General features: G+C 39.8%; 1 protein-coding gene across 1 annotated transcript in view; it reads left to right on the top strand.

The window, feature by feature from the left end:
- LOC126038062 (macrophage mannose receptor 1-like) overlaps nt 1-23792 on the top strand; it is a 34255-nt gene extending 10463 nt beyond the window's left edge. The window contains exons 10-29 of the mRNA XM_049799165.1: nt 511-659; nt 1511-1710; nt 3021-3148; nt 4469-4556; nt 5163-5307; nt 7618-7653; nt 7754-7917; nt 8414-8481; nt 9375-9475; nt 9822-9961; nt 11134-11248; nt 11905-12086; nt 12742-12844; nt 14340-14569; nt 16546-16711; nt 18122-18268; nt 19297-19413; nt 20763-20930; nt 22433-22462; nt 22877-23792. Of these exons, the coding sequence (XP_049655122.1) occupies nt 511-659; nt 1511-1710; nt 3021-3148; nt 4469-4556; nt 5163-5307; nt 7618-7653; nt 7754-7917; nt 8414-8481; nt 9375-9475; nt 9822-9961; nt 11134-11248; nt 11905-12086; nt 12742-12844; nt 14340-14569; nt 16546-16711; nt 18122-18268; nt 19297-19413; nt 20763-20930; nt 22433-22462; nt 22877-23121 (2722 nt within the window). The 3' untranslated portion in view covers nt 23122-23792. The remainder of the gene's footprint in view (nt 1-510; nt 660-1510; nt 1711-3020; nt 3149-4468; nt 4557-5162; nt 5308-7617; nt 7654-7753; nt 7918-8413; nt 8482-9374; nt 9476-9821; nt 9962-11133; nt 11249-11904; nt 12087-12741; nt 12845-14339; nt 14570-16545; nt 16712-18121; nt 18269-19296; nt 19414-20762; nt 20931-22432; nt 22463-22876) is intronic.
- The last annotated feature ends 439 nt before the right edge of the window (nt 23793-24231 follow it).

Genomic DNA, 24231 nt, shown 5'->3' on the forward strand with positions numbered 1-24231 from the left:
CTACCTTCTAAGCCAAATTCTGAACAAATGTAGGAAACCTTCCCCAGGACCTTTCCCACCACAGCCAGAATGTACCATCTCCAACCTACCCTTATCTCAGTCAGGCTTTGCAGACTTTGTGGCCTCTAAGGAACATGACTGCCTTCAGAGGGGATGGCCAGCAAAGCTGACAGTTTGGTCCTGACTAGGTGGTCTGTTTGTGGCACCTCGAAGATTTGGAAAGACAAGGAAAACAGTAAAATACAACTAGAATCCCACGTGAGTGGTGATTTGTGACATTTCACAGAACTTCTTGGAGAGCAGAGAAGATGCCTTCAGCTGAAAGGAGAAAGTTGTCCCTCACCAAATTCTTTTGACCACACTTAAAAGCCTGCTGAGGTTTTGCCCGAACTTCACTGAGGAGCTGTTGCCCTGCGGTCATGCTCGCATGATAGTGACACCTGTGTTTGTACCACTTAGATTAATCTTGCAAGGTAATAGGTTGTGAATGACCACTGTTTTCCACTTCAGAAATGAGCAAGCCTTCCTGATTAGTCTGACGGGGCTGAGGTCTGAAGAGTATTTCTGGATCGGTCTCTCTGACACAGAAGAACGAGGGAGTTTCAGGTGGACCAGTGGTGAAACTCCTCTCTTCACACACTGGAACACAGCGATGCCAGGTAAGCTCTGCACGGGCTCAACCCTTGTGATAGGAGTGCAGCTGCAATTCATGCAGCTTTCTGCTTTCCGTCCCCTGGTGTTAGAAATTAGAGTAGGCACTTTCTTCTGTGCTTGCATCTGTAAGTGGCCAACACCACCAGACCGTGTGTTTGATGCCAGTGCAACTAGCACTGTCACAGCTGAGTGTCAGGTCTTGCATAGGTCAACCTCCTGCGAAGTTGTATAGAAACACATATTTAATGCGTTAGACTGAAGGCAACACTATGCAGGAGTTAAAAAGGTCCATGGTCTCTTTTTTTTCCCAACTTTTTAACACCAGTTAACAACAACTCATCAGACTGAGAAAAACTATTACGAACAGTTTTTTGACCCACAAAGTGCACATGTGAGAAATGAGCAGTGAACGTCCAGCTTTTCTGCGTTTCAGCAAAAGAGATTAGCTTCTATGTGGGAACTCTTGCCTTCACACTAGCTAGTTATGCCTTCAAACAAACTTGTTGTACTTGATATCAGCCTTCTTGAAATTGAATTACCTGGATATTGAGAACCCCAAAGTAGTTGTCTGGCCATCTGCTGCATATGTAAATAAAATCAAATGCCATTTGTCCTGTGATTTCCCTGGAGTAGAAAGATAAGGAAGATTTCTATTCTAAAGCTGCAAGTCTCTGTTTTTGGCAAAGCTGTGTCTGTGAGACTCATTGGCCCATATCTTGGCTCTGGCCAGATATTTTAATCTGCATAATCTGCATCTTCCTTTTGATAATTTTCTATGAATAAAAGCAAAGGTCTCATTTCTTAGAGAGCAATTAAGACTGGGGGTTTTTTTTCATTTCTTTTCCACATCACAAAGGAAAAAAGCAAGGCTGTGTTGCCATGGGAACTGGAGTTGCAGCTGGATTATGGGATGTTGTTAGCTGTGAGAAGACAGCAAATTATCTTTGCAAACAGCAGGCAGCAGGAGTCCCATCTTCTGCTCCTCCGGTACGGATCCTTGCATCTCCCTGTGCCGAAGGCTGGGATGGAGCATTCCAGGCAGACTCGTGCTTCAAAGTAAGTGTGTGTCTACCTTCATGGCGAGCCTGAGCACAGGGGAGCCCAGCGGTCACTGTGGTACTCAGGGATCCAGGTGCTAGGTAATTTTGGGGGAATTATCTTCTCTATGGTATTCAAGGGCAAAAAACCATGAGAAAATCCATCAAATATAATGGAAGTCAACAATGGAAAACCTGAAACAATGAAAACAGAGTCCTAGAAATATGCTTTCTTTTATTTAAATGCCAGGTGAGAATCTCACCTAATTTATTTACTTCCAGAATTTGGGACTTCAGAAAAACATAGTATTGCATCTCAAGAGCTGGCAGTGTGACTTGCATAAGACAATGTTTGTGAGAGAAAACATAAGGAAACCTGGCCCTCTGCCACCCTTTTCTCACACAGCATGTGATACTTTTAGTGATACGTTTAGATCCGGGTTTAGTTTGATATTGGTGACTCTTCAGCAAGTAAAGGTTTTGGGCATTCTTTTGATTTAGCTAAAAATGCCTTAAAAAGCCTCCTTTTTGAAAAGAAGAAGAAAAAGTAAAGAGAAGGCAAAATAGATCAAGTAAAAGTAAATATGCAACATTGCTCTTCCAGATCTTTACATAAGTATCCTCATTTTCTTTCTTGAGACTCTTTGCCTCTTGGGAGGCCAGAGATGATTTTAGGCCCGTATTTGAAAGAGTCTAACTTCTATGTCACACTTAATTATTGTTACTAACATTATTGGTTCTGCCAATTACCAAATTGTTGATTATCCTCTCCCTAAAATGTGAAGCACCCAGTTCCTTACTTCACGAATGTACGTACTTCATAGCAGAAAGTGGAGCTATTTGTGTGCTTGCACCACCACACAAAATCCCTTTCTTGGCCAGGGTCAGCACCTTGCCAAATGGCTTTCTCCATCCATACTATCTTTTCTATTGATCTTCCTTCCACCTTCCATTCCTCAAAAATCTCCTACTTTCTACTGCAAAATACCGCAGCTGAGCTATTCCTTCTTTCCTTGAGCCTTTCAGTGGTCAAAGTTCCAATTAAGTTATAAAGTATTTTTTCTTCTCTGTACATTGTGATACCTTTTGCTCTCCTCAGACACCTATGCTACTCGCCTTATTTCAAAATAGAGGATGCTAAGAAAAAAATACTTACGCTTTATATTAACAAAGTTTAATATTACAGGTCCTGACAGACATTATGTTGTCTCACTCAAGAACAAAGGGGTGCTAAAGTGATACTAATTTTAATTACATAGGCAATTATGTATTTTTATATGCCAAACTTTGCACATTTAGTAATTTATTTTTACTTTTTTTTCTCAACAGTTTTTTGTGAGAGAGGGAAACCAGAAGAAGTCTTGGTTTGAGGCTGAAGAATTCTGTAGAGAGATAGGAGGAAATCTGGTCACAATCAATACAAGAGAAGATCAGATTTTATTATGGCAATTAGCATCGTAAGTACTTGCACAACAATTCTTTTTCATGTTCATGCTATTTTACGTAAGAATTCCTTCAAAATACATCTGGAGCTGGGCAAGTAAGTGAAAAAACACAATCAAATTTTAAATTAAAATAGAAATTTTTTATCTGGAAATATCATCCTGAAACATTGCTTTTAAAAATACTAATCTTGAATATTTCAAAGAGGCTTTGATATTTTTGAAATTTTCAGAACACGTTTTTATCAAGACTGTTCTCCAGATCTGATCAACTTTGTACATTTTAGTCCCTCTCCCAAAAGGGAGACAATAAAATGTTCAGCTCCAACTGTGCCTTTTTCTAACTGGCTGAAATTCATATTTTAATCAATGTGCCCAAAAAACCCCTTGAGTTAATGTGTAATGTAAACCAAAATGCAAGGAATTAATGTGGAAATTTCTGACCATAAACCGACGACTCCTGAAATCAAACAGGAATTAATTTTAATTAATTTTTGCTGGCACTGTAGATGCCATGTCTTGTCCACAATGTAGAAATTATGCCATTATTTCCCTCCCAAATTAGACCACTACATTCTGATTGTATTCTGTAATGTCAAGACATCCCAATGGTACGTAATATATAGCTATTTAGCTAAAACTGTTTCACATAGTGGTGAAACCAGGTTTAATTTCTCAAATAGAATTAAAATTGCCATATAGAAAAGTCTTTGTGATCTCACTCTTCCTCATTTTATTATTTTTCAGTATTGTGAGATGCTGAACATGTTTTTACTTCCCTGTTAAGTCTCTTTGCTTTAGACTATGAAATCTTCACAAGGGGAAATCTTCACGTTATGTAGAGAATGAAATAGGACTCTATGTTATCTGGTCCATAAGTACGATAAGATAAATAGTGTGAACTATTAAATAAACTACATAGGAAATGCCAAGAAGCAAATCAAATCTGTTGAAAAACAACTGCCATTATTTTTCATTAGTTAAATTGTGTTATAGCTCTCTACTGATGTTTTACTTTTGCTAAAGCCTCTGTCCGTGAACTCCTGCTACAGCGAAGAGCTGTGTTGCAGCCACAAGGATGGGAGCCTGAGCTAGCTCTCTGCCACATCACTTGTCCTTTAACTTACCTTCAAATATGGCAAGTCTCGTCCCACCGCAGAGCACTATCAAACCCCTTGACAGAGTGCAGGCGGTGAGCCTGGCTATGGGCCAACAGTGAAGGAGCAGCTACCAACTCAGATGTGACAGCAAGTGGCATGTTTCTATGCTTTCCAACACTTATATCATGGCCCCACTTTCTACACTCACGTGTCTATATTGTATGGATTATTTTAGGGATAAAGGACTACACACTCAGGCTTTCTGGATCGGTTTGTTTCTCTTAAATCCTGATGAAGGATTTGCCTGGATTGATGGTTCCCCTGTGAGTACTTATTTCCTGGATATTAATTGACTTTCTGCCCTTTAGAATATATAAATTTTCATCTTTTCATGCCTTTTTTCCCAATCTCTTTAAACCTTCGGCAGGTGCGTAGCAGTCCTTTATCCATCAGCTGAACAGCTGCAGTGGTCAGGGACAGTGCTGTCCTAACACACTAATGGAAGTCCAAAATTGCCTGTTTCATCCCTGGTACCATGTTATATCCCATCATCCACAGTCCATGCTCTTAGATCTTCACAGCATCCCAGACCAGGCACTGCTGTATGTCAGTACAGAGAAGTCAGGCCGCCATCTTTCATAAAGCGAGATAAATAGAACTCCCTCCACCCCATCAGTTTTTCCTCCATCAGACACATGCTTTTCTCTACTGTGTAATCTTTACACCTTCTCCAGGGAGCACTGGTGAAAGTGAGCTGGTCTGGTCAGTATGACTTTCACAGCTCTCTCAGACCTATCTGAACTCCTATTGATCCCATAAACAAGGTACTTGAGATGATGAGATCCTGAAATTGTGTTATGATGGCAATCATCTCAATTACTTCCACTCAGCTCAAATCACATAGTAATTGGGATGTATTTCCAACCCAGGTAATTTATGAGAACTGGGATGAAGATGAACCCAACAACCATGAAGAACTTGAACATTGTGTTATGTTTAATAGATCACCCCAAATGCGCTGGAACGACTTGCGCTGTGACCATTTACTTAATTGGATTTGTGAAACAAAAAAAGGTATGATTACTTCCCTATTTAATTGGACAGATAAATCCAAGTTCAAAACCAAATTGTATGGATTTGAACAAATTGAAAAGAAGAAAGATACTGGGAATTGTTCATTTTAAAACCAGCTGCAGTGAAGGCAACATATAAAGCAAGAGGAATGAATTGAGATCTTTCAATTGTACTCAGATGCAGGAAGTTAAAGAATTCCCTATTACTTCGTCTCTGGCTTTATCTCTTCTGCCATGGGTTGAATAAAATTGCAAGGCTAAAGTACTTATCTCCTCTCCTTTCACCCCCTCCCTGTATTTCTTACCTGCTCCAGGCTTACCCAGGAGAGCTGAGGATGCAGGACACTAGAGTTCTCTGTACAAAAAAGAAAAAAGCTTTGCTTCCTGCTGTGAAACGAATAATGGGAACCAAAGAGAGGGATCAGTTGCTATAGGAGCCAGCAACTCTGAAAAAGAGATCAAAAGTAAAGGCTGGTGTAGCCTTGAAGGAGCCCCGCACCCACCAGCTTTGCCTGGGAAGCAGGGCCTTAATGCCAGGTCTCCTGCACCTGGTGCCAGGGCATGAAACGGACCCGACAGACATGTTTTGGGGTGCCTGCCAGAGGGAAACAGGGCCTTCATGGGCTGAGGACCCTGAGCGACAACTGATAATGAATGGACTTTTTTTGCTTATTCGGCCTTACATTTTACATCCCTGCTGCCTGGATGTAAACTGAATACTTGTCTGCATCTCTGTGGATCAGGAGATTCTTAAAAGCTTCTTGAAATGAAAAGAAAGCTGGACACGCACAGGGAACTAGTAGCAGGCACAACAGGGAGGGGAGAAGCAGTTATAAAAAAAACCACTGAGTATATCTAATATTTGATGACTCTGCCGAAAAAAACATTACCCTGGAACACCGAATAAGGCACCATGCTAACATTGAAAAATTGCTTAACTGAAAAGGAAGAGTCACTGTTCCCTTGTGGGTAGATTAGTCATAAAAATGCACCATCAAAACACTGACTTCTGCATACCAGCTTGAAGCAGTACATCCTGTGCAGCCGTTTCTGGTGCGTTGGGCACGCCGCTATGTACAGATGTGGCTCTCTGCTCTTCGTGAGATTACCAAGTTCAGCGTTCAGAAACCAGGACATAAAGACTCTGATCAGTTTATCTTGATCCGAGGTGACCTTTCAAAAGTAAAAAAAAAAAAAAAAGAATTAGATGTTGTTATTGTGAATCTAGATTAGCTGATGATCAACCTGAGAGGAGAGATGTTCAGCTCTTAATTCCCTCATGTTCAGATGCATATTTACTTAAGATACTCCATTTTTTTTAAAAAACAAGGAATGTCATAGTTATGTTAGGATTAAAAAATAAAATCAAAATGAGGTGAATTATGTAACTTAATCATGAAGATATCTGAATGATTTTAGTTCTATTCTTCACTAAATACTTAAGAAGAAAATGTTTAAAAGCTCCCAACAGAAGAATTTTAATTGCTTTTTCATGTTTGCTTATTTCTCATCTAAACTGTTCCTGTCATTCCTTTAATAATGTGTTCCTCTCCATCAAACCACAGAAGAAATGGAGAAAGCTAAGAGCAGAATTAGTAGTCCTTGTGAAGAACAAAGTAACAGGCATCCAAATGAAAGCAGAGCTGCCTTTGAGGGGCTATAGCTGGTTCTGGGAATAGCAACAGATTAATTACTTCCTCCTGGTTCATCCTGTACTCAGAAACTTGGGTTTGGTATCTATTGGCTCTCCAGGACTCTCAAAAACAGATTTTCCTAGTAAAAGCCTAAGCCATTAAGATAGGAGGAATGCATCGAGACACTGGAAATGATGTGTGGTATTAACAAAAATACCAGCATTAACGCTTTCAGTACTTGTGAATGGTTTACTACTATGTAGGTAAGTCTGAGAACTTAATATATTAGCTGGATTATGTTGGTTGGCTCTTGTCCCATGAATATAAAAAAAAAATATTAATAGCATGCCAAGTAAAAATACTAAATAACTTTTCAAACTGATGTGAGTTTCATCTACAAAGTATTTACTGCACATCCTGGATTGTTTAATACAGTGCTTTTGGAGATATGTATATATGCTTTAAAGATATATATTTTCACTAGATAAATGTTTCTAAATTATACATATTTTTAAAATTAATCCATTGGTATGTACTCTAAAATATTGAAAATGCATTAGGTAATTCACAGTTCAGGGTTTTTTTCTTTATTATAGAAAGCATTTGCAACTACATAAAGCAAATCTCTCTGAATTTTTTTATATTTGGAATGTTGCTCATGATCTTTTGTTTTACAGGTACACTGCTAAAACCTGAACCAAACTACAAATTTGGTAGGATTTTTTCCTCTTTCAAAGAAAAGTTTACTATATAGTTTTCAGATTTTGTACAGACCAGATATGATTGTAATATATGTGATTCTTTATCTTTCAGAATATCAAGCCACCAATGATGGATGGATTGTGTATGAAGATAAGCAGTATTATTTCAGCAAAGAACGTGTCCATATGAAAGAAGCACGGAGAATTTGTCAGAAGAACTTTGCAGATCTTGTTGTCATTGAGAATGAAAGCAAAAGACAATTTCTATGGAAATATGTAAGCACTGAGCCTATTAATTATAATTGATTTCTGAAGCAGAGCAGCTGATAAAATAAAGGGAACAGCATATTTAGGCAGGCTATTGTCCTACATTACTTATTTATATAACAATATATTTGTTCAGAACCTGTAAAGAAATTACTATTGCTTTTAGTAGGTGGGGGATAAAGGCATGCAAATGTTTAATATGCAGCAAAGGACAGTTCAAGCCCAGGTTGCTTATCTCTTCCAAGATACATAGTGTTCAGCACAATGATTATTGCTTTCCTGTCCAGTGGGTTCCTCACTCCAGAATGTTCCCCATATCCCTGTTGCCTGCTTGAAACCTGGTCTGAACCTACAATGTTCTTGTCTGAGGCTCATATTGGGGGGTGGGGGGGGAGGGGGCGAGAAATGGAAAAAAAAAATCACAGGCATGGTTAATGGGTTTCCAGATTTTTGCTTGATGTTGAGGAACTGTTTAGTGCATAACTGTTAATCACTTTTGCTTTAGATTTACACAAAACTCAGAGTGGAATCATATTTCATTGGCTTAGTTGTCAGCTTTGATCGGAAATTCAGGTGAGTAAAGGAAAACTGGTAACGGACAACAAATGACGGTAATTTTGTTGTGCTCTATGGGAGCATTTCTGTGAGCTTTCATTTTACAAGTTAGTAACTGTTGTGCAACTGACCTCTGGATAGTTTTCAGGAGATGTCTCAGATCAGAAGTGTTAAGTTCTTCTATATTTAAGCGAGCAATGTGTTTTCCTTCCAAATCTGGGAGGGCAAGCCAATAGAAGTTCATGGCTAAGATTAATTTCACTTAATTTCACTTTCTCTCTCACACTGGAAGAACTGAGATAAACAACCAAGCAACCCTTCATAGGCAGTGAGGAGAAACAGCTAATTTTAGGATGTTATTCACCTGATTCACTTTAGACATCAAGCTTAGGATGAGATTAATGCTGCCCAGATCTCCAATGGCTACAGAGAAAGCCCAGGAGGTTTTGATAACATGTGGATGTGGTTCAAGTTATGGGAGCTGGAAGCAAGAAGTGTAAGCAACATCTCACCCAACAGCTTTCTGAAATTGCTGGTAGGGAACCTGTTTTAGAAATCTGGTTGCAGAAGGCTTCCAGGAGGACACCTTACTGGGATGAGAGGGAAGTCCGTGCACTGGTGAGATCTTGGGGTTTCAGTCTTGTCCAGACCATAAGAAGCCTTCCCTTCGAGTATGACATTGTTTATCCAAGCTCTGGCAAAATGAGACACTGATGAGACTTGAACGTGATAGTACTAAACAGATGAGAAGCAGCGGTAATGCTGTGGATATGTCCTCTCCAATATATGTAGAGCCCTTGCCTTCTGGTCACTGCTAATACCTTGCTCAGGCCTTTATCTAAACAGAGCTTGTAACTAAACGACTGCTGGAGACATCTGTCTGGCAGCCTCTGTCCTCTTGTTTCTTTCAGCTGGCTGGATAAGACCCCAGTGAACTATGTTGCCTGGGCTCCGAATGAACCCAATTTTGCAAATAATGATGAAAACTGTGTGATAATGTCAAAAGATTTTGGTGAGTAAAATAGCAACAAGAAATATTTGGTTAAAAAATCAGCATCAAAATCCAAAATGTTTGCTACATATTTAAATTTGAGGCTACCTTGCAAATAGGCGGTTGAACAATACTGACAGTTTTTCATACCAAGTACGCTGGGGTTTAAAACCACACCATCACTATATGGAGACAAATGTACCGCAGAGGAAGGGGGAGTGTATCTGGGTAAATGTGTACATGGCAGCTGTTTCACCTGCTTCTGGAAGGCTTCATTTGGGCTTTATGAATACTGTTTGGGGCTGACTGCTGTAATGGTGGTACGAGAGTTTCAGACAGTGATTCTCTGTATTCCACTTATTTACAGGCTTTTGGAAAGATACAAGCTGTGCTGTGAAAAATGCCTTCATCTGTGAAAGGCACAATTCAACTTACTCAGGATTTGCTCCTACTGTACTTCCACCTCTGGGAGGATGTCCTGAAACGTGGCTTTTGTTTAACAATAAGGTGCAGAAACAATCTCAGCCATATTTAGCAGATTTGCTATAGGTAGAGAAAACAACTATCCCTTTTATGTCACTAAATAATACACCAGTTTATTAAGTGGCATTCTAAATAGCAGAGTAGTTCAATTTTCATGTTGGCCAGTCCATATCTAAATCTCAGAAAAGGTGAATTTGAATGTTTTCAGTTAAAATTCTTGTAAATGTCCATGTGCCTTTAGCCATAGCTACTTTTTCAGTTTCTAGAGTTTTCTGTTTATTTTAGACATACTTACTGCAGGGAAATCCTGTTCCATTGTCCTTATCTGTAAGTGTAAGCCCCTTTTCTCAGTAACATGGAGTTGAAAAAATGAAAGGTCACACTTCTCATATGTAAACGGCTATCACAAGCAAAGGAACACACACAGCAATAAATGTCAAATCAAATATAGAAAACAAGCAAGCATTGTTTTTTTGCTAAGTTAAGCAAAAGTACACTTGGCCATATGAACTTAAAAAAACCCAGCCAGCAAATGAAAACCACAAATCAATCCCACAGTGCAATCAATAGGAAAGGTTTTTATGCATTTAAAAGGCATAAAAAGGGAGAAGCATCATATGCCAGTTAAAAACCACGCCTTTTGCCCCTCAGAACATACACAACCACAACAACAATTTTTTACACTGGTATTCAGGAAAAATCCCCGTGGGATATTAATACACGGTACAAAAGAACACTTCTTCCTGACGCTGTTCTGCTCATGCTGAGTGCTCACAAAAGCTCAGGCTTCAGCACTAAGTCTGTGGTATATAATTGAAAGAACTTGACCTGAGAGATGGCTGCCCCAAATTATGTTCCCAATGAGGAAACAGTTTCAGTCTCTCAAAAATTCTACTTTTCAGTAACGTGACCCGAAATCTCTATCCATGCACCTTGGATGTCTACTTAATTCGTCAAAAGCTCTTGGATGTTGCCCGCCCTTGCTTAGCACTAACCCTGGACAGCCCACAGGTTTGGAAGTGCTGCACACACATCCCCGTGGTTAGCTGGGTCTCCTTCTTGCTGGCTGAATGCATTCGCGTGTCACAGATCTGCTGGTGTTTATATGCAGGGACTAGAGCTGAATTAATCAAAACCAATGGTTTTAAGACTCTTTGACACCTGAAATTTTCTCTATTCCTTTACTCTCCCCGCAGTGTTATAAAATATTTGGATCCCGAGAAGAAGAGAGACTGACTTGGCACTCTGCAAGAAGTGCTTGTATAGAATTAGGGGGAAATTTGGCCTCGATACACAATGAGCAAGTGCAAGGTATGACATCTGAACCTTTTGGCACTAAGTATGAAGCCAGTGCATTTCCCCATCCAATGACAAGGCTGAACTAGCCTCCAGATCTAAATAGCATCACCTATGAAGGAAGACCTGGAGCTGCTTGATCCAGACAGAAGTCTGGAGTGAGATATTGTGACACTTCCCATGTCTTGGTAAAAGTGTCATGTGGAAGGAACAGAATAATCTGTTCTCCGTGGCCTTGGAAGATGGGATAAATAGTAATAGTCCATAGTAATGAAATGCCCACATATATTCAAGTTAGACAGTAAACACACATCCATCAGAAATGACGTGTGCAGTTGATGCTACCTTGGGGAAGACTGATTAAGCCTTTTGAAGTCCGTTCTAGCCCTAGCCTCTATAATATTTCCAGGAAGTCTATATAATTTTTATCTAAAAAACTTTTCTTTTTTTTTTTTTTTAATGAAATCAAACTGCTTCAGTACAATTACCCATTGTAATTTTTCTCTTTTACCATTAACTCATAGTCTAACAATACTGAACTTGATATTTCTAATATTTTTAAAAGTTGATTAGTTGTTTTATTTGGAATTTGGTTTACATGGAATTTGAAGAAAGGCAACTACTCAACTACTCTCTTTCTCTGATTCTTTTTTTGTTTTTTTCTTTAATAGCCTTCTTTACCTTCCACCTAAAGGATGTTGCCAGTGAAACATGGATTGGACTGAATGACATTAACAGTGAGGATACATATCTTTGGACAGATGGAAGTATTTTTGACTATTCGAAGTGGGCAAGACGTTTCCCATTTAGAGATAAATACATAGAAGTTGACTGGAAGTATATTACAATACAGGTAAACAGAAAAAAAAATTGGAAAATGTGTAACTTGGATAACATACTCAGGGTTAGAGTAACCAGCCTGACTTCTATCTCAGCTAGGATCCTATATTTCAATGCCTTAAAGCAGAAGGCGACCAAGTATTTCAGAGATCAAGTTTTTAAAGCTGAACCCAGAGATTAATAGGCCTGTTTAGAGCCTACAGCTACTGTCATTCCTTTGCAGAATTCTCAAACTGCAGAAAAGGAGTGCTGTATTATAATTACTGCTAGAATTAATTTGAATTATTAGAATTATTAGATTTTACTGAAAATATTCAGTATTACTAGCAATTTGTTATATTGTTTCTACTTGTACAGCATAAATCCAAATGAAAGTTCAACAAATTAAGTACAGATTACCATAAACTACATAGTAAAAATACCTTTGGTGCACTCCAAGAAATTTTAATAAACTGACAAAAGTTCTTGCAGTAATCTCCCATGGAAAGTACATTTGCTTAAGATATATAAAATAATATGTTTAATTTCCAAGAAACACGAAATGAAAAGAAGAGCCAGAAAATTAGAAAAGAAAGCTATTAACTTTGTCTCCTGAAACCTATTTCTATTATTTTGTCAGACATCTTGCACTTTATCAGCTATAATTTTCTTTTTTAAATTTTCCCCAGACTGACTGTATTGCAATGACGAAAAGATCCGTAGATGAAGCAGGGTACTGGGAAAACACTGACTGCCAGCATAAAAAAAGCTATATATGTCAGATGGACAGCAGTAAGTTTTATTTTTCACCTTCTTTGTTGGAAGATATTTAATGAACAATCTGACCATATGAGTCCTCAGTTGGCGGTGCCTGTAGCAGCCAGGGTGAGGGAAGCAGGGCTACTTTCCCAGCTCAGGAATTCCAGACACAAAACCCTCTCTGTGATAAGGATTATAGCAAAGTTTTGGCTTTACGTCCTCTCCCCTATCAGCATACCCACCAACACTCACAGAGGCTGACTTCACCTACCCTGCAGACATCTACACTTAAATAAGTTGCCTGCACATGGCAAGTAGACACTTTGAAGGCAGGACTCACCTGCCTCATAGTGAGGCAAATGCCCCAAACAGGTTGTTAGCAAAGCTGTGCCTTCCAAACGCTTTTTTTTCTCTATTGACAGAAAAGTTTCGCCATCTGTGCTTTATCCAACTAGCATAGATATAGGTATCTGAATCAGGTTATTCTGCAAATGCAAATACAAAGCATAAAGACAAATCCGTTGGTGACCTCGACCATAGGTGTATTAGCTAGACAGACAACACACTAAAGGATGCTTCCCCACCCTCACCCCCACATCTATCCCCGCCTCCCTAAAAACCCTCACACATACTCCACTGGGGAGTTGACTAAGGTCAGTCAAACTGGTTAGTTTGCTCATCAGTCTCTAGCAGTGCTTTTATATCACAAGACCAGCAATACTCAGAAGGGCAAAAGTTCTAGTTTTCATCGTGTGTCCTCAGGGTGGGAGACACATCCGGAGCACAGCTACACTGCAGAGTCCGCAGGAATAGAAACAGGGAACTGCTAAGCAGCAAGTAAATATACATGAAGAAGCCACAGCTGGGCCAGATGTTTCATGGCCTCATCCCGTGTGATTGCAGAAAGCTGCATGGGGGCATCACCAGCAAAAATAATTGCCAGGGTGTTCTCTACACTGACTGAACACAAAAGCAGTTTTTGTCCTTTTTTCTGTCCCCATCACTAGCTCTAGGTCTTTGTCTTCCACTTCTGCTTGTATCATTTAAGGTACAACTACAGTTTCCTTTTTCACTTCATCCTACATGGGAAAGAAGTAGCAGCAGAGTCACAAACTTTGCTTAGAATGAAATTCACCCCTATTTTGAGATTGAAGTGGTGTGGAGATCCCGCACTGTGCTTGTGCGTGGGAGGAATCTTACCCGCACTGTGGGAGCTAGAGAGCTCTGGGGGGAGGATCACCATGTGACCAGTATTCACACATTTCATCTGGTGCAGTATATACGTTTATAGGTGTGCACAGTTCATTCTCCTAATCTCTGAATACACTGTTTACACTATAGTTAAAAATAATCCCAAGTTACCGTTAAAATATGTCTCCTGTGTTTTAAATAAGAAATGTTTTTATTTGATGCTTGTGCTCCCACGCTATATTCATCTGTTACTCAAAAGTAATACTGCTATTCAGGTAGCTAGTAATTTTTCACTGTTTTCTCCCCTTCCTCTCAAAATTGTACCTCTTTCTTACAGAGCCTGAACTGCTTCATTCCACAACTGCTCCAGATTCTGATTTCATCCGTTACGGTAACAGCAGCTATTTAGTCATTCCTTCTAAAATGAATTGGGAGGAAGCAAGGAAAGCCTGCAAGGAGAAATCTTCAGAGCTTGCCAGCATTTTTGATTATTACAGTAATATATTCCTGCTGCTGCAGGCAGCACAATATGGAGAGCCCTTATGGATTGGGCTCAACAGCAATGTGGTAAGATTAATAAATTGATAGGTGGTGCAGTTAAATGCTATGATTGGATTACTATCAGCAGGGAGAATCATAGCATGAACAGATTTAGGAACCTGGGACTGGTGGACAGCACTCACTTCATTTAACTTTATCCATCTTAAATCATTAAACTCTATCTCAGGCAATGGAGAAGGATGGGAACCTCTGACGGTGCTGGCCTTTCTTTACTAACTCTATGGAAATCTTTGACAGTTAGGTCAAACTACCTGGTTAACTTTTAGATGGCCATTTTTAGGAGAGGTGAATTCTACTCAACGCGACCAACAGGGTCATTAAGGCTAGTGCCTCGTGATCATTGGCAGCTGTAGCTTTTTCATTACTTTTTGGTTCAGAAGGGTTCTCAGGATATACACCATGTGCCTCTGAACACCCTCCTTGTTACACCTGCTAAATCCCAAAGATTAAAAGCAGTAAAAGCTACACTGTACCAGAAGTGAATACAGAGATCCAGGTCCCCCACTGTGTAAGGGAAAACTCAAGTGAGCATCAGTCTTACTAGCTCTGTGACTGTGTCAAAATGAGCATCGGCTTCTAGTGAATATGCAGTTGCTCATTGCATTTAACTATCAAGTTTCTATTGCGTTGTTCTTTGAGCTGACTAAACTACCTTGACAATAAGAAAGTGCTCTTCAATCAGCAATCATCTTTTTAGCTAGTGACTGTTTTTACTAACTGTGATTCCACACCGATATATAACATAGCAAAACATATCTGAAATTCAGTATCCCGAGGGAGAACTTATAATAAATGTTGTGTAAAAATAGAATTTCTGATTATACGAAGCAGCAGCACTCTGATAAAGCCTCTTACAAGGCTACAACATCTGAGACAATGAACTTGTTGCTGAACAATACATATTTCCATGATTCTAACAGTGCCTCTCCCTACCAGACAAAATGCTTGGTCTTAGAATATGTAAGTGATTGGTAGTCACCAACCTTGACATGAATCCTCCCACTTGCACAAGTCCACGGGACATCTCTATACAAACCAACATAATAGTGTTTCAGTCCATTTGATATCAAAGTTAGTTGTTTTTACAGTCATAGAGACATGGTTTAGAAAGCAGGTAAAATTCCATTATGACCACGTTTGGATCACCAGACGTTCTCCTGGTCCTTGTAAATGACCCGGCCCTGCTGCTGCAGAGTGAAGCTCTGTGGTTCCTCCTGTTCCCCAGGCAGCGATCTTGCCCTGATGGTGCCGAGCTCAGGAGGGGTTTGCATACCTGGCCTCTTGACACATCTAGACACTAGAGTGGGATTGCATTTTATCCCTCAGTTCTTAATGTCAGCAATATACTGTCTGGGTTTGTTCCCTTTTGCTTGTAATGATTCTGATTCTTCCTGGAAAAAAAAAACAACCCACGTGGTGGTGGTGGGGAAGACTTAACGAAGCGAAGTCTCAAGACTTCCTGCTCCTCCATATTTCTATCTTGCTCCTAACAAACTAATAATTTTCTCAGATTTTTCATAGTGATAGCTGCAGTTTACTCCTGAATGGGTGTCCTCAAAACTCTACTTGAGCTTACGGCCCTTGTTTGACAGCCACCCTCTGAGACCCGCTTCCACCTGAGCTTTCTACAGGTTTCATGTTCCTGTGGTCATGCTGCTCTTCATGGTGACCTGACTCCTCTGGGACGGCAATTCCACCTCACAACGTTGCCTGACAAGGGACTGAGCACCAGCAGCACCCGGGAAGCACCATTTAGCCTTCAAAACACATTCATGGGCTGTTGCAGCATGGGAGGCATACTGCTGTGTCTTACTTTGATGGTGCTGAGCCCTGATTCAATTAATGTTTTAACAGTATTAGCACGGATATACAAACTGAGCCTTATATATCACTGTGAAAATGTGCATTTGTATAAACCCACTTACCTGAAACAGCAGACGAGAGTGTAGAAAAATTACATTAAATGTCTGTTTCAATTTCAGAGTTATGGCTATTACAGATGGACCGATAAAAGGAAATTAAACTTTTCTAAGTGGTACTATGGAGAACCAAAACAGAAAATAGCCTGTGTCTATCTAGAGCTCCATGGGACCTGGAAAACAGCACCTTGTAATGAAAAACATTTTCCTGTCTGCAAAAAATCTGACGGTAAGCTATGATGATGAGTTTCAGTTTTATGGCAGAAACCTTGCTGGATATGCTTTGACCAAAATACAAATTTCTGAGTATATATTAAGGAATAATAAGCTTGAGCATGTAATGTCAAAACCTTTATTTTATATGAACAATGTTTTATTTTGATGGAGTTGTCATTCACGAGCCAGGATACTGCCATTTCACTGGACTGGGGTGATAACTGCTGTAGGAGTTATCCTACGTCACAGGCAGACAGAACGTAGAGTCTGTGGGAGTACTAAACATTTCACTTTGAGTCTAGAAGGTGAAACTGTTTGCTGACAGGGATTTTATGGGAAGGGTTGTAATCAATAAAGTACACTGAGTATAAAATAAATTTTGTTCCTTCAACATAAGCAGTGTTCATAAAGTGGTTACAGCTTCACTGTTACCAGATTCTAAAAACTGGAGAAAGGAAGAAGTTTCTGGTTATTCATGCACCAGTCTGGTGGCTGCTGCTAATATATTATGGTGTTCGGAAAAAAAGAGTGTTATTGGCCCAAATAAAAGTTCATACTTCATAGTGATTCTATGGGTGCCTGAGGCATACTAAAAATTAAAAGCTACAGGCAAACTTTAGGATGGAACTGAACTTTTTTGCTTTCTCATTTGTATTAGAGCAATCGCTGTTAGCTCTAGTGACACCAAGTTAATGGAAATTCTGAGTTTCTTTTGATCTGTTTTTGTGTAGTTTTTCTTTAACTTCTTTGCCAGGCCATGCTCTGAACTTCAACTCCATTTTTTTACAACTTTTGTTTTAAAAATGCATGTACTAACTGACAATGTTACTGTTTCTTTCCATGATGTCATTGCTTGCAGGAAAATAAAAGGCTCCTACTCAAATATTCAATGCCCTTCAGATTATTCCACGCATTGTCAGAGTTAAAGCTGTTCAGAAATTTTATGTAAGGATTACTATCTTGAGGAAAATACTAAATGGGAAATTTCCACAGTAAACTATGATTTAGATGATATTTCATTTAAAATGCAATTATTATTTGAACCTCCTGAAGGTCTGGAAGTTTTCTGGGTTTTCTTTTTCTGCTTTTTACTGTATCTTTTATTTACACAGCTTTGTTGGTTATAACAAAATAAACTAGAACCAAAAAGCCTTGAACACTCAAATATCCTTGAGACAGTCCAAGATTGATTTAGTTGGTAGCACAGGCTCACATTTAATCATTCAGCTGTGACTGAGCAGCTCTGCTCCTCATTGTCACTCTTGACATAGTTACTGATAATTCTGGCACTGTATGCCATAGAATATTTTAAGTACTTTTAAGAAAGGTTGGGTTTGTTTTTTTTTTAAAAACCTTGATTTCATATCTGAAGACCTACAATCCCTACTGAATGAAAGCATCCATAATATCTCATTTCTTTTAGACATACTTCCTTCTGATCCACCACAGGATATTGGAAAATGTCCTGAATCTGATCACACATCTTGGATTCCTTTCCGAAGCCACTGCTATAATTTCAATGACAATGAAATGAGCTGGGCTCAGTCTGTGACTCAGTGCGTTCAATCAGGTAATTATTATTTTTACCCAAATATAGGATTTCAGTTTTGACATTAAAAAAAAAAAACACTTAGAAAAAGTCTTGCAAACTAATGCTGCAAAATCTACACATATCAAAAAAAGGAAATCAATGGCTCATTTTTCACCATTGATGCTGTTTGCTTTTCAGGTATGTTGAAATTAAGGTGATCGATTTTCTGTGTTTTATTTTTTCCAGCTGTGCTTTTTTCTTGTTATATTTCTTCATTCACAGACTTTCTCTTTTTAGTAAGATTTTAAAAAGGGTTAACTTCTTTCCAGCCTTATCCCTTCTTTTCCATATATGGGGTGTGTGGGCCGAGAGGGGCTGTGTTCTGCCTGAGAGTCCTCGCTCTGCCAGCGCGGCTCCCTGGCAGCCTGCAGAGCCAGGGGAGGGCAAATGCTTCCCTCCCCTGTCTTGGAGGCATCTGGTCCTGGCCAAGACCATGAGCTGCTCCTTGGCCCTCTTCCACCTATGCTGCTGAATCATCAGCTACCTCATCCATGCTTCAGGAGGCTGTGAAAGAGAAAGGGAAGCACTATACTGCCCAGAAGAAATGGGTCCTTTTGTTTCATATCTTTTTCGATCCTTTAGCCCTTTTGCTCCACGACCATTGACAGAAAAATTAATACTTAAGTTTGAATTGCAAATTCGTGTTTGCCGCGCAGTATTACATGCTATATAATATCCTGTCAAATCCATGAAGAATAAATAATCACCCATAATACCTTTAAAAAATATTATCCAATCACTTGAAAAGAATGTGCTCTTTGCTCAGTGTTTCAAAATCATCATCTTCACTGGGCTTTCCCACTTTTCGTTTCGGACAACATCACTCACAGTCTGAGCTGTTCCCCTGCAGCTAAACACTACTTTCTGGTCTCTTTTTAAATCCTTGCTTACTCTCTACCAGCAGGGGAGGTTTTATTATTAACCTTATCCTGTATCAAAGGCTCTAACTACCGCTGACTCCTAAGGCAAGGGATACCTCCCATCATCTTCTGTTCGTTTTCTTATAGGTGGTACATTGGCTTCTGTAGAAGATCTGGCTGAATCAAACTTTTTAGTAGAACATGCAGACTTATACACAAGCAAGACAAGTGGCTTCTGGATAGGAATATACAGAAATGTAAATGGTAACTATTTTAATTTCTCTATATAATCATAAATAAACTTCATTAAATGGACAGAAATATGATTAAGATACATTGTTGGTTTTAAGTAACTAATCAAAGTACAGTAGAAACTAGTTAAAAACAGAAAGATAGATTCATATAAAAATTCTTGGAATTTGATGGTTCTATCCAGTAGGTGTGAAAGGCTGTGGAAAAGAAATTTTCTTGGCTTCAGCTATGGGTCCACCAAAGGGATGCCAGCCTGGGGACTGCCTCAACTCAAATATCTTCTAGTTTATATCTGGTTCAGTAGCAGAAGCATCCAGAGGTGATAGGGATATGTCTTGAGAGGCACAACACAGAAGATACTGTTCTTTGAGAAAGCAGGATGTAACATGTAATTTCAGCTATCCATACCTGGGGCAATCATGGGGCCTCATTTCTAAATTCAGATGATCCAGGACTTGCTGTAATTGATGATAATTTTGCACAGCTGCTTACGGCTGAGCATAACCAAGACTTCACAGAGGACCAAAGCAAATGACATGTATCCATCCCTCTGACCTCAGCCCTCTCTGAGGACGTGTCTCATATTCCTGGTCTGTGAGAAAGCATACCACCACCACCACCACCACCACCACCCCCCCCCCCATTTGCTCTGTGCCCCAGTGGGAAACACGTCCTGGCTGGCTCTCATCTTCTCACGGCTGGGAAGCACCCGCGTGGGAGTTGTGGTTGTCCAGCCAGAGCCCACAATGTCGAGCTTCTCTATCTCTGTATGGAGAAAAATAGGCAGCTGGCTGCCAGAAAAAGACTCCAGTTGAAAACATGCATCTGGAAGAAAACAACACTAGTGTCGATCCACAATCCGTCAGAAAAGATTTTTTATTTATTTATTTTAACTCAATTCATTTTAACTTCAAATTTTTCATTTCAGACATTATGCAAAAAAGAGATGTTTTAATTTTAACTAAGTGTACGTTTAAGCTTTACAGTAAAAGTTTCTTGATTTTCAACGTGAAATAATAATTTAGAAAAGAAAAAAAACCAACCTAACTTTATTTGTTTTTCTGCTTGAAACTTTAGTCCCCTGGACAAAAATATGGGGATGTGCAAATTAAAACGAAGTTATGATTAGCGAATCTGCAAATCATAATTTGGAAAAGCAATTACATTGTTTTTAAGAAGAGATCCAAAAGAAATAAAATGCACTAGAAAATAACCACAGAGGGAATTTTTGAAGAAACTAGTATTGCTCTATTAGGCTAAAGTAAAAAAAAAAAAAAAAAAAAAAAAGAGAGAAAGGCTAATAGTAGGGAAAATTTTTGATGTGGAACTATTAGTATTGCTACTAACATTTGCAACATTAGGGCAGCTGCTTTGGCAAGACAACAGCGCCTTAGACTTTGTCAACTGGGGTGAAGGACAGCGCTGGGAGGATCAGCTTGATTACTGCGTGGAGTTGTCTGTGTTCTCTGGCTACTGGAGTATCCTTCCTTGCTCTTCCCAAAAGGGTTTTATTTGTAAGAAACCAAAGAGTAAGTGACTACTTTAATATTTGCTCTTGACGTTTATGGTTTTATTTCAGCAGTAATAACACAATAAGGTCATTACAAGAGACCAACATAAAATGCTGTATTTACAGACTTTTCCCTACCACCTGTTTCAGCATTCAGACAAAAATAATATGAATATATAGAGTTACCTTTTTTTTTTGTCTGCTCTGTTCATGTTTTATTGCTTCATAATGTCCAATTTTCTTGCATTCTGTGATGAATATTTAATTAATAACTAAAGATGACCAATATTTTCCGGAAAATTTTTAAACTCCTTTGTCATTTTGCTCCCTGCAATACACACACGTATTTTCCCGCTAACGTTCATATTGCCTTTCTATGGAACAAGAATTGTTGCATCAATAATGTGCTTTTCTTCCTCTTGCTGTACTATGAAACATGCTGTTTCAGTAAGGGATGGATGAAGCAATTCCATTTAAATAATAACAGGATGGAAGCATGATCCGGAGCGCGTATAGTGACCTTTGAAAATAGTAGAAGTGGTTTGGTTAGCTTTTTTTTTTTTTTTTAATATTGTGTTTCTGTGTAACTGAGCACCATCTGCTTTGGTCAGGAAGCAGAAATATCGGAATACTGTGAGCCAAGCAGCCATGTGGTATTTTGGAGTTTAGCTGTTAATGCTGCAAAAAAAAAAAAGTACGATTTCCTGCCCTGTTTCGCAACCCCAAGGCTCAGGATGTTTCCGAGGTTCTGGCCTTTCCCCTCGCAGCGCAAAGCTGCAGCTGGGGGGGGGGGGGGGGGGGGGGCGGGGAGCGGCGGGACACGGCCGTAGTGGCGTCAGAGCATTTTCCGAAAAGGAAAATTCTTCTTTTAGGGCGACTCCTCAGTTTCTTTGGGTGGTCAGAGCGATGGGTGAATGCTTCGTTGCCTGCGCTCCCGCTCCAGCCGCCCGGCCCCCGCCGCCGCGGTCCCCCCCGCGCGGCGTGGAGGAACCCGAGGTTGCGGACGGCGCCCTCTGCGCCCAGCCGGGGAAAACGGCGGGAGAAAGCTCGAGTTGACGGGCGTAATTAGCGGCGAATTAAAAATCCGCCGGCTCTGCGAGGAGCCGCCTGCGGTTCCGTAGAAGAAGGGGGGAAGCGCCCCCAGCGCTCGGGCGGGCTGTCCCCGGTGTCGGCAGCCCTGCAGACCCAGAGAAGAGGGCGAGAGTCGTGAACCGGGGGGCAGGGGGGAGTCCGGCCGAAACGGTCAGGAGCTAGCCGTGCTCGGAGGTTCCCCGGTTATTGAAAAGGGGGCGGGAAGGGGGCCTTAAGTGTGCACACCACCGCAGTTTTATTACACTGAACGTCAGGCTAAAAATCGATCACGCCTTTCCACCTCTGTTAATTTAGCAAATGTGTTTCCAGGAGAAGTGATGAGGCAACCTTGATGCACAGGTTACCAGACCTTTTGCTAACACGAACCTGTCAGGATGACAATGTGACCTTTTTAGATTTTGACTAAACATTTGTCTTTATCTTTGACAGCTGTTCTGCAAGCAGCTGCAAACGTGGAAGGTAGGATTTATTCTTCCTCCCCAATAGTTTCAAAGAGACATGAAAAGAAATACTTGGGTTTGGGTGGTTTTTTTTAATTAATTAGTATTTACTATTTATTTGCCTTTTCTATATTTATTTATATGAGCTTAATTTACTTAGCTGCCATTTAATTCATTCCCAGCACAATTTACCAGTACCTACGAAACGCTTTGGGCATCCCAGGACAGCTAAATGCTTTGGTAAATTGATCACCCCCTCTTCGCTCCTTCGTTTGCATGCTAAGATCTATGAGGGGGACTGACACAGAGACATTATGATAGATTTTTCCCCCTGGTAGTTAAGGGGGAAATTAGACCATTAGTTTTCAGTATTCTTCATATTTATTTATGGCTACGGTACACCCACTTCTATTTGCTTTTTATTTATTTACAGATGCCAAAAAGGACAAAGCTCATGGTCGCATGAATACGTGGATACTACTTACTCTAGTCCTCATCGTTTTATTAGGGATGGGCTTCACGATTTATTTCTTACTCAGGATCAAAGCTCAACGTGAGACTGAAAGAGAGGCGAGGCGGCGCAGCAGACTGCTAGAATACAGCCATGTCCTAACTGGAAGGGACGATGAAAATGATTCTACCAATGACAAAGAAAAAAATGAACGCAGTGTCGTCTAATGGGATAACACAGCCAAACTATATGGTTAAGCTTAAAAAAAAAATCTAGCTGGAACAAAGCAAATCTTAGCAAAAGTTACATGCACCTAATAGACACTATGAACTAAAATTGGCAATTATTCCTTTGGTAAGAATTAAGAGCTATTGCTCTATGCTCTTCAAGAAATAGTCTCAGGACCAAGACTCAGTACTGTATAGAATGGCTAATTAATCAGGCACAAAAAATAACAGAACTAGTGGGAATTTAGATTTAAAAGCTATGGAGTAACACCCTAGTGTTCTCTCTTTTTAGAGATCTGTGGCGGCAGCACATCCAGAGTCAAGTGCAGACACAGAGCGAGCACTCTCTTTGCAGAGCACTCAGCCCCAAAGCCCACACTTTGAGAATATATCTCACCATAACATACTGAAGCGTGCATACTGTTAGTCAAGTAAAATGGTGTTTGGAATAAAGACAGATATACATGAATTGTTTTTCCCCATTATTGCCCCTGTCTTACACTCTTTACACAAGTATCTTCCTTGCCATAGCATTATAAGTGAAACGCAAATACTTGTCCTTCATTCATGGCTTCAACTTGGATTTTGCAGAACAAGTAAATCTTTGCAAACACTCAGGCATATTCTGTCTTTGAATGGTTTGTATCAATTATGAATATGAGACTATATCAATAAAGGACCTATATATGACATAATAAGACTTCGGTGTTTAATTCGCATGCAGAGATGTTAAATGGTTTGGTGATCTAATGAGCCAATTATCTTAAGAGAGAGGCTAACAGGAGGAAACACAGAAATATGAACAAGGCATACGACTAAGAAGAAACATAAATAAATTATAAAATAAAGTGGATGCCAAATAAAGCTGGAAGAATCCATTTCTGGTTTTATTTCACTTGATTGCTCATTTTAGGACATCTTTTCATACTATCCTCCAACTCTCTGATAAATGGACTGACATCTGGGCACTGTATCCATGCTACAGGCCAGTAAGGCAGTGGGGCACGCCACACTGTCTTGGCAGTGAAATGCTACAGAGGTTTACTGTGCTGTTTAAGTTTTCTAGGGATTCTATGTTGTCTATGACAGGCTGAAGAAAGAAAAGAAAAA

Source organism: Accipiter gentilis, chromosome 4, assembly GCF_929443795.1.
Source record: "Accipiter gentilis chromosome 4, bAccGen1.1, whole genome shotgun sequence".
Taxonomy (NCBI): Eukaryota; Metazoa; Chordata; class Aves; order Accipitriformes; family Accipitridae; genus Astur; species Astur gentilis.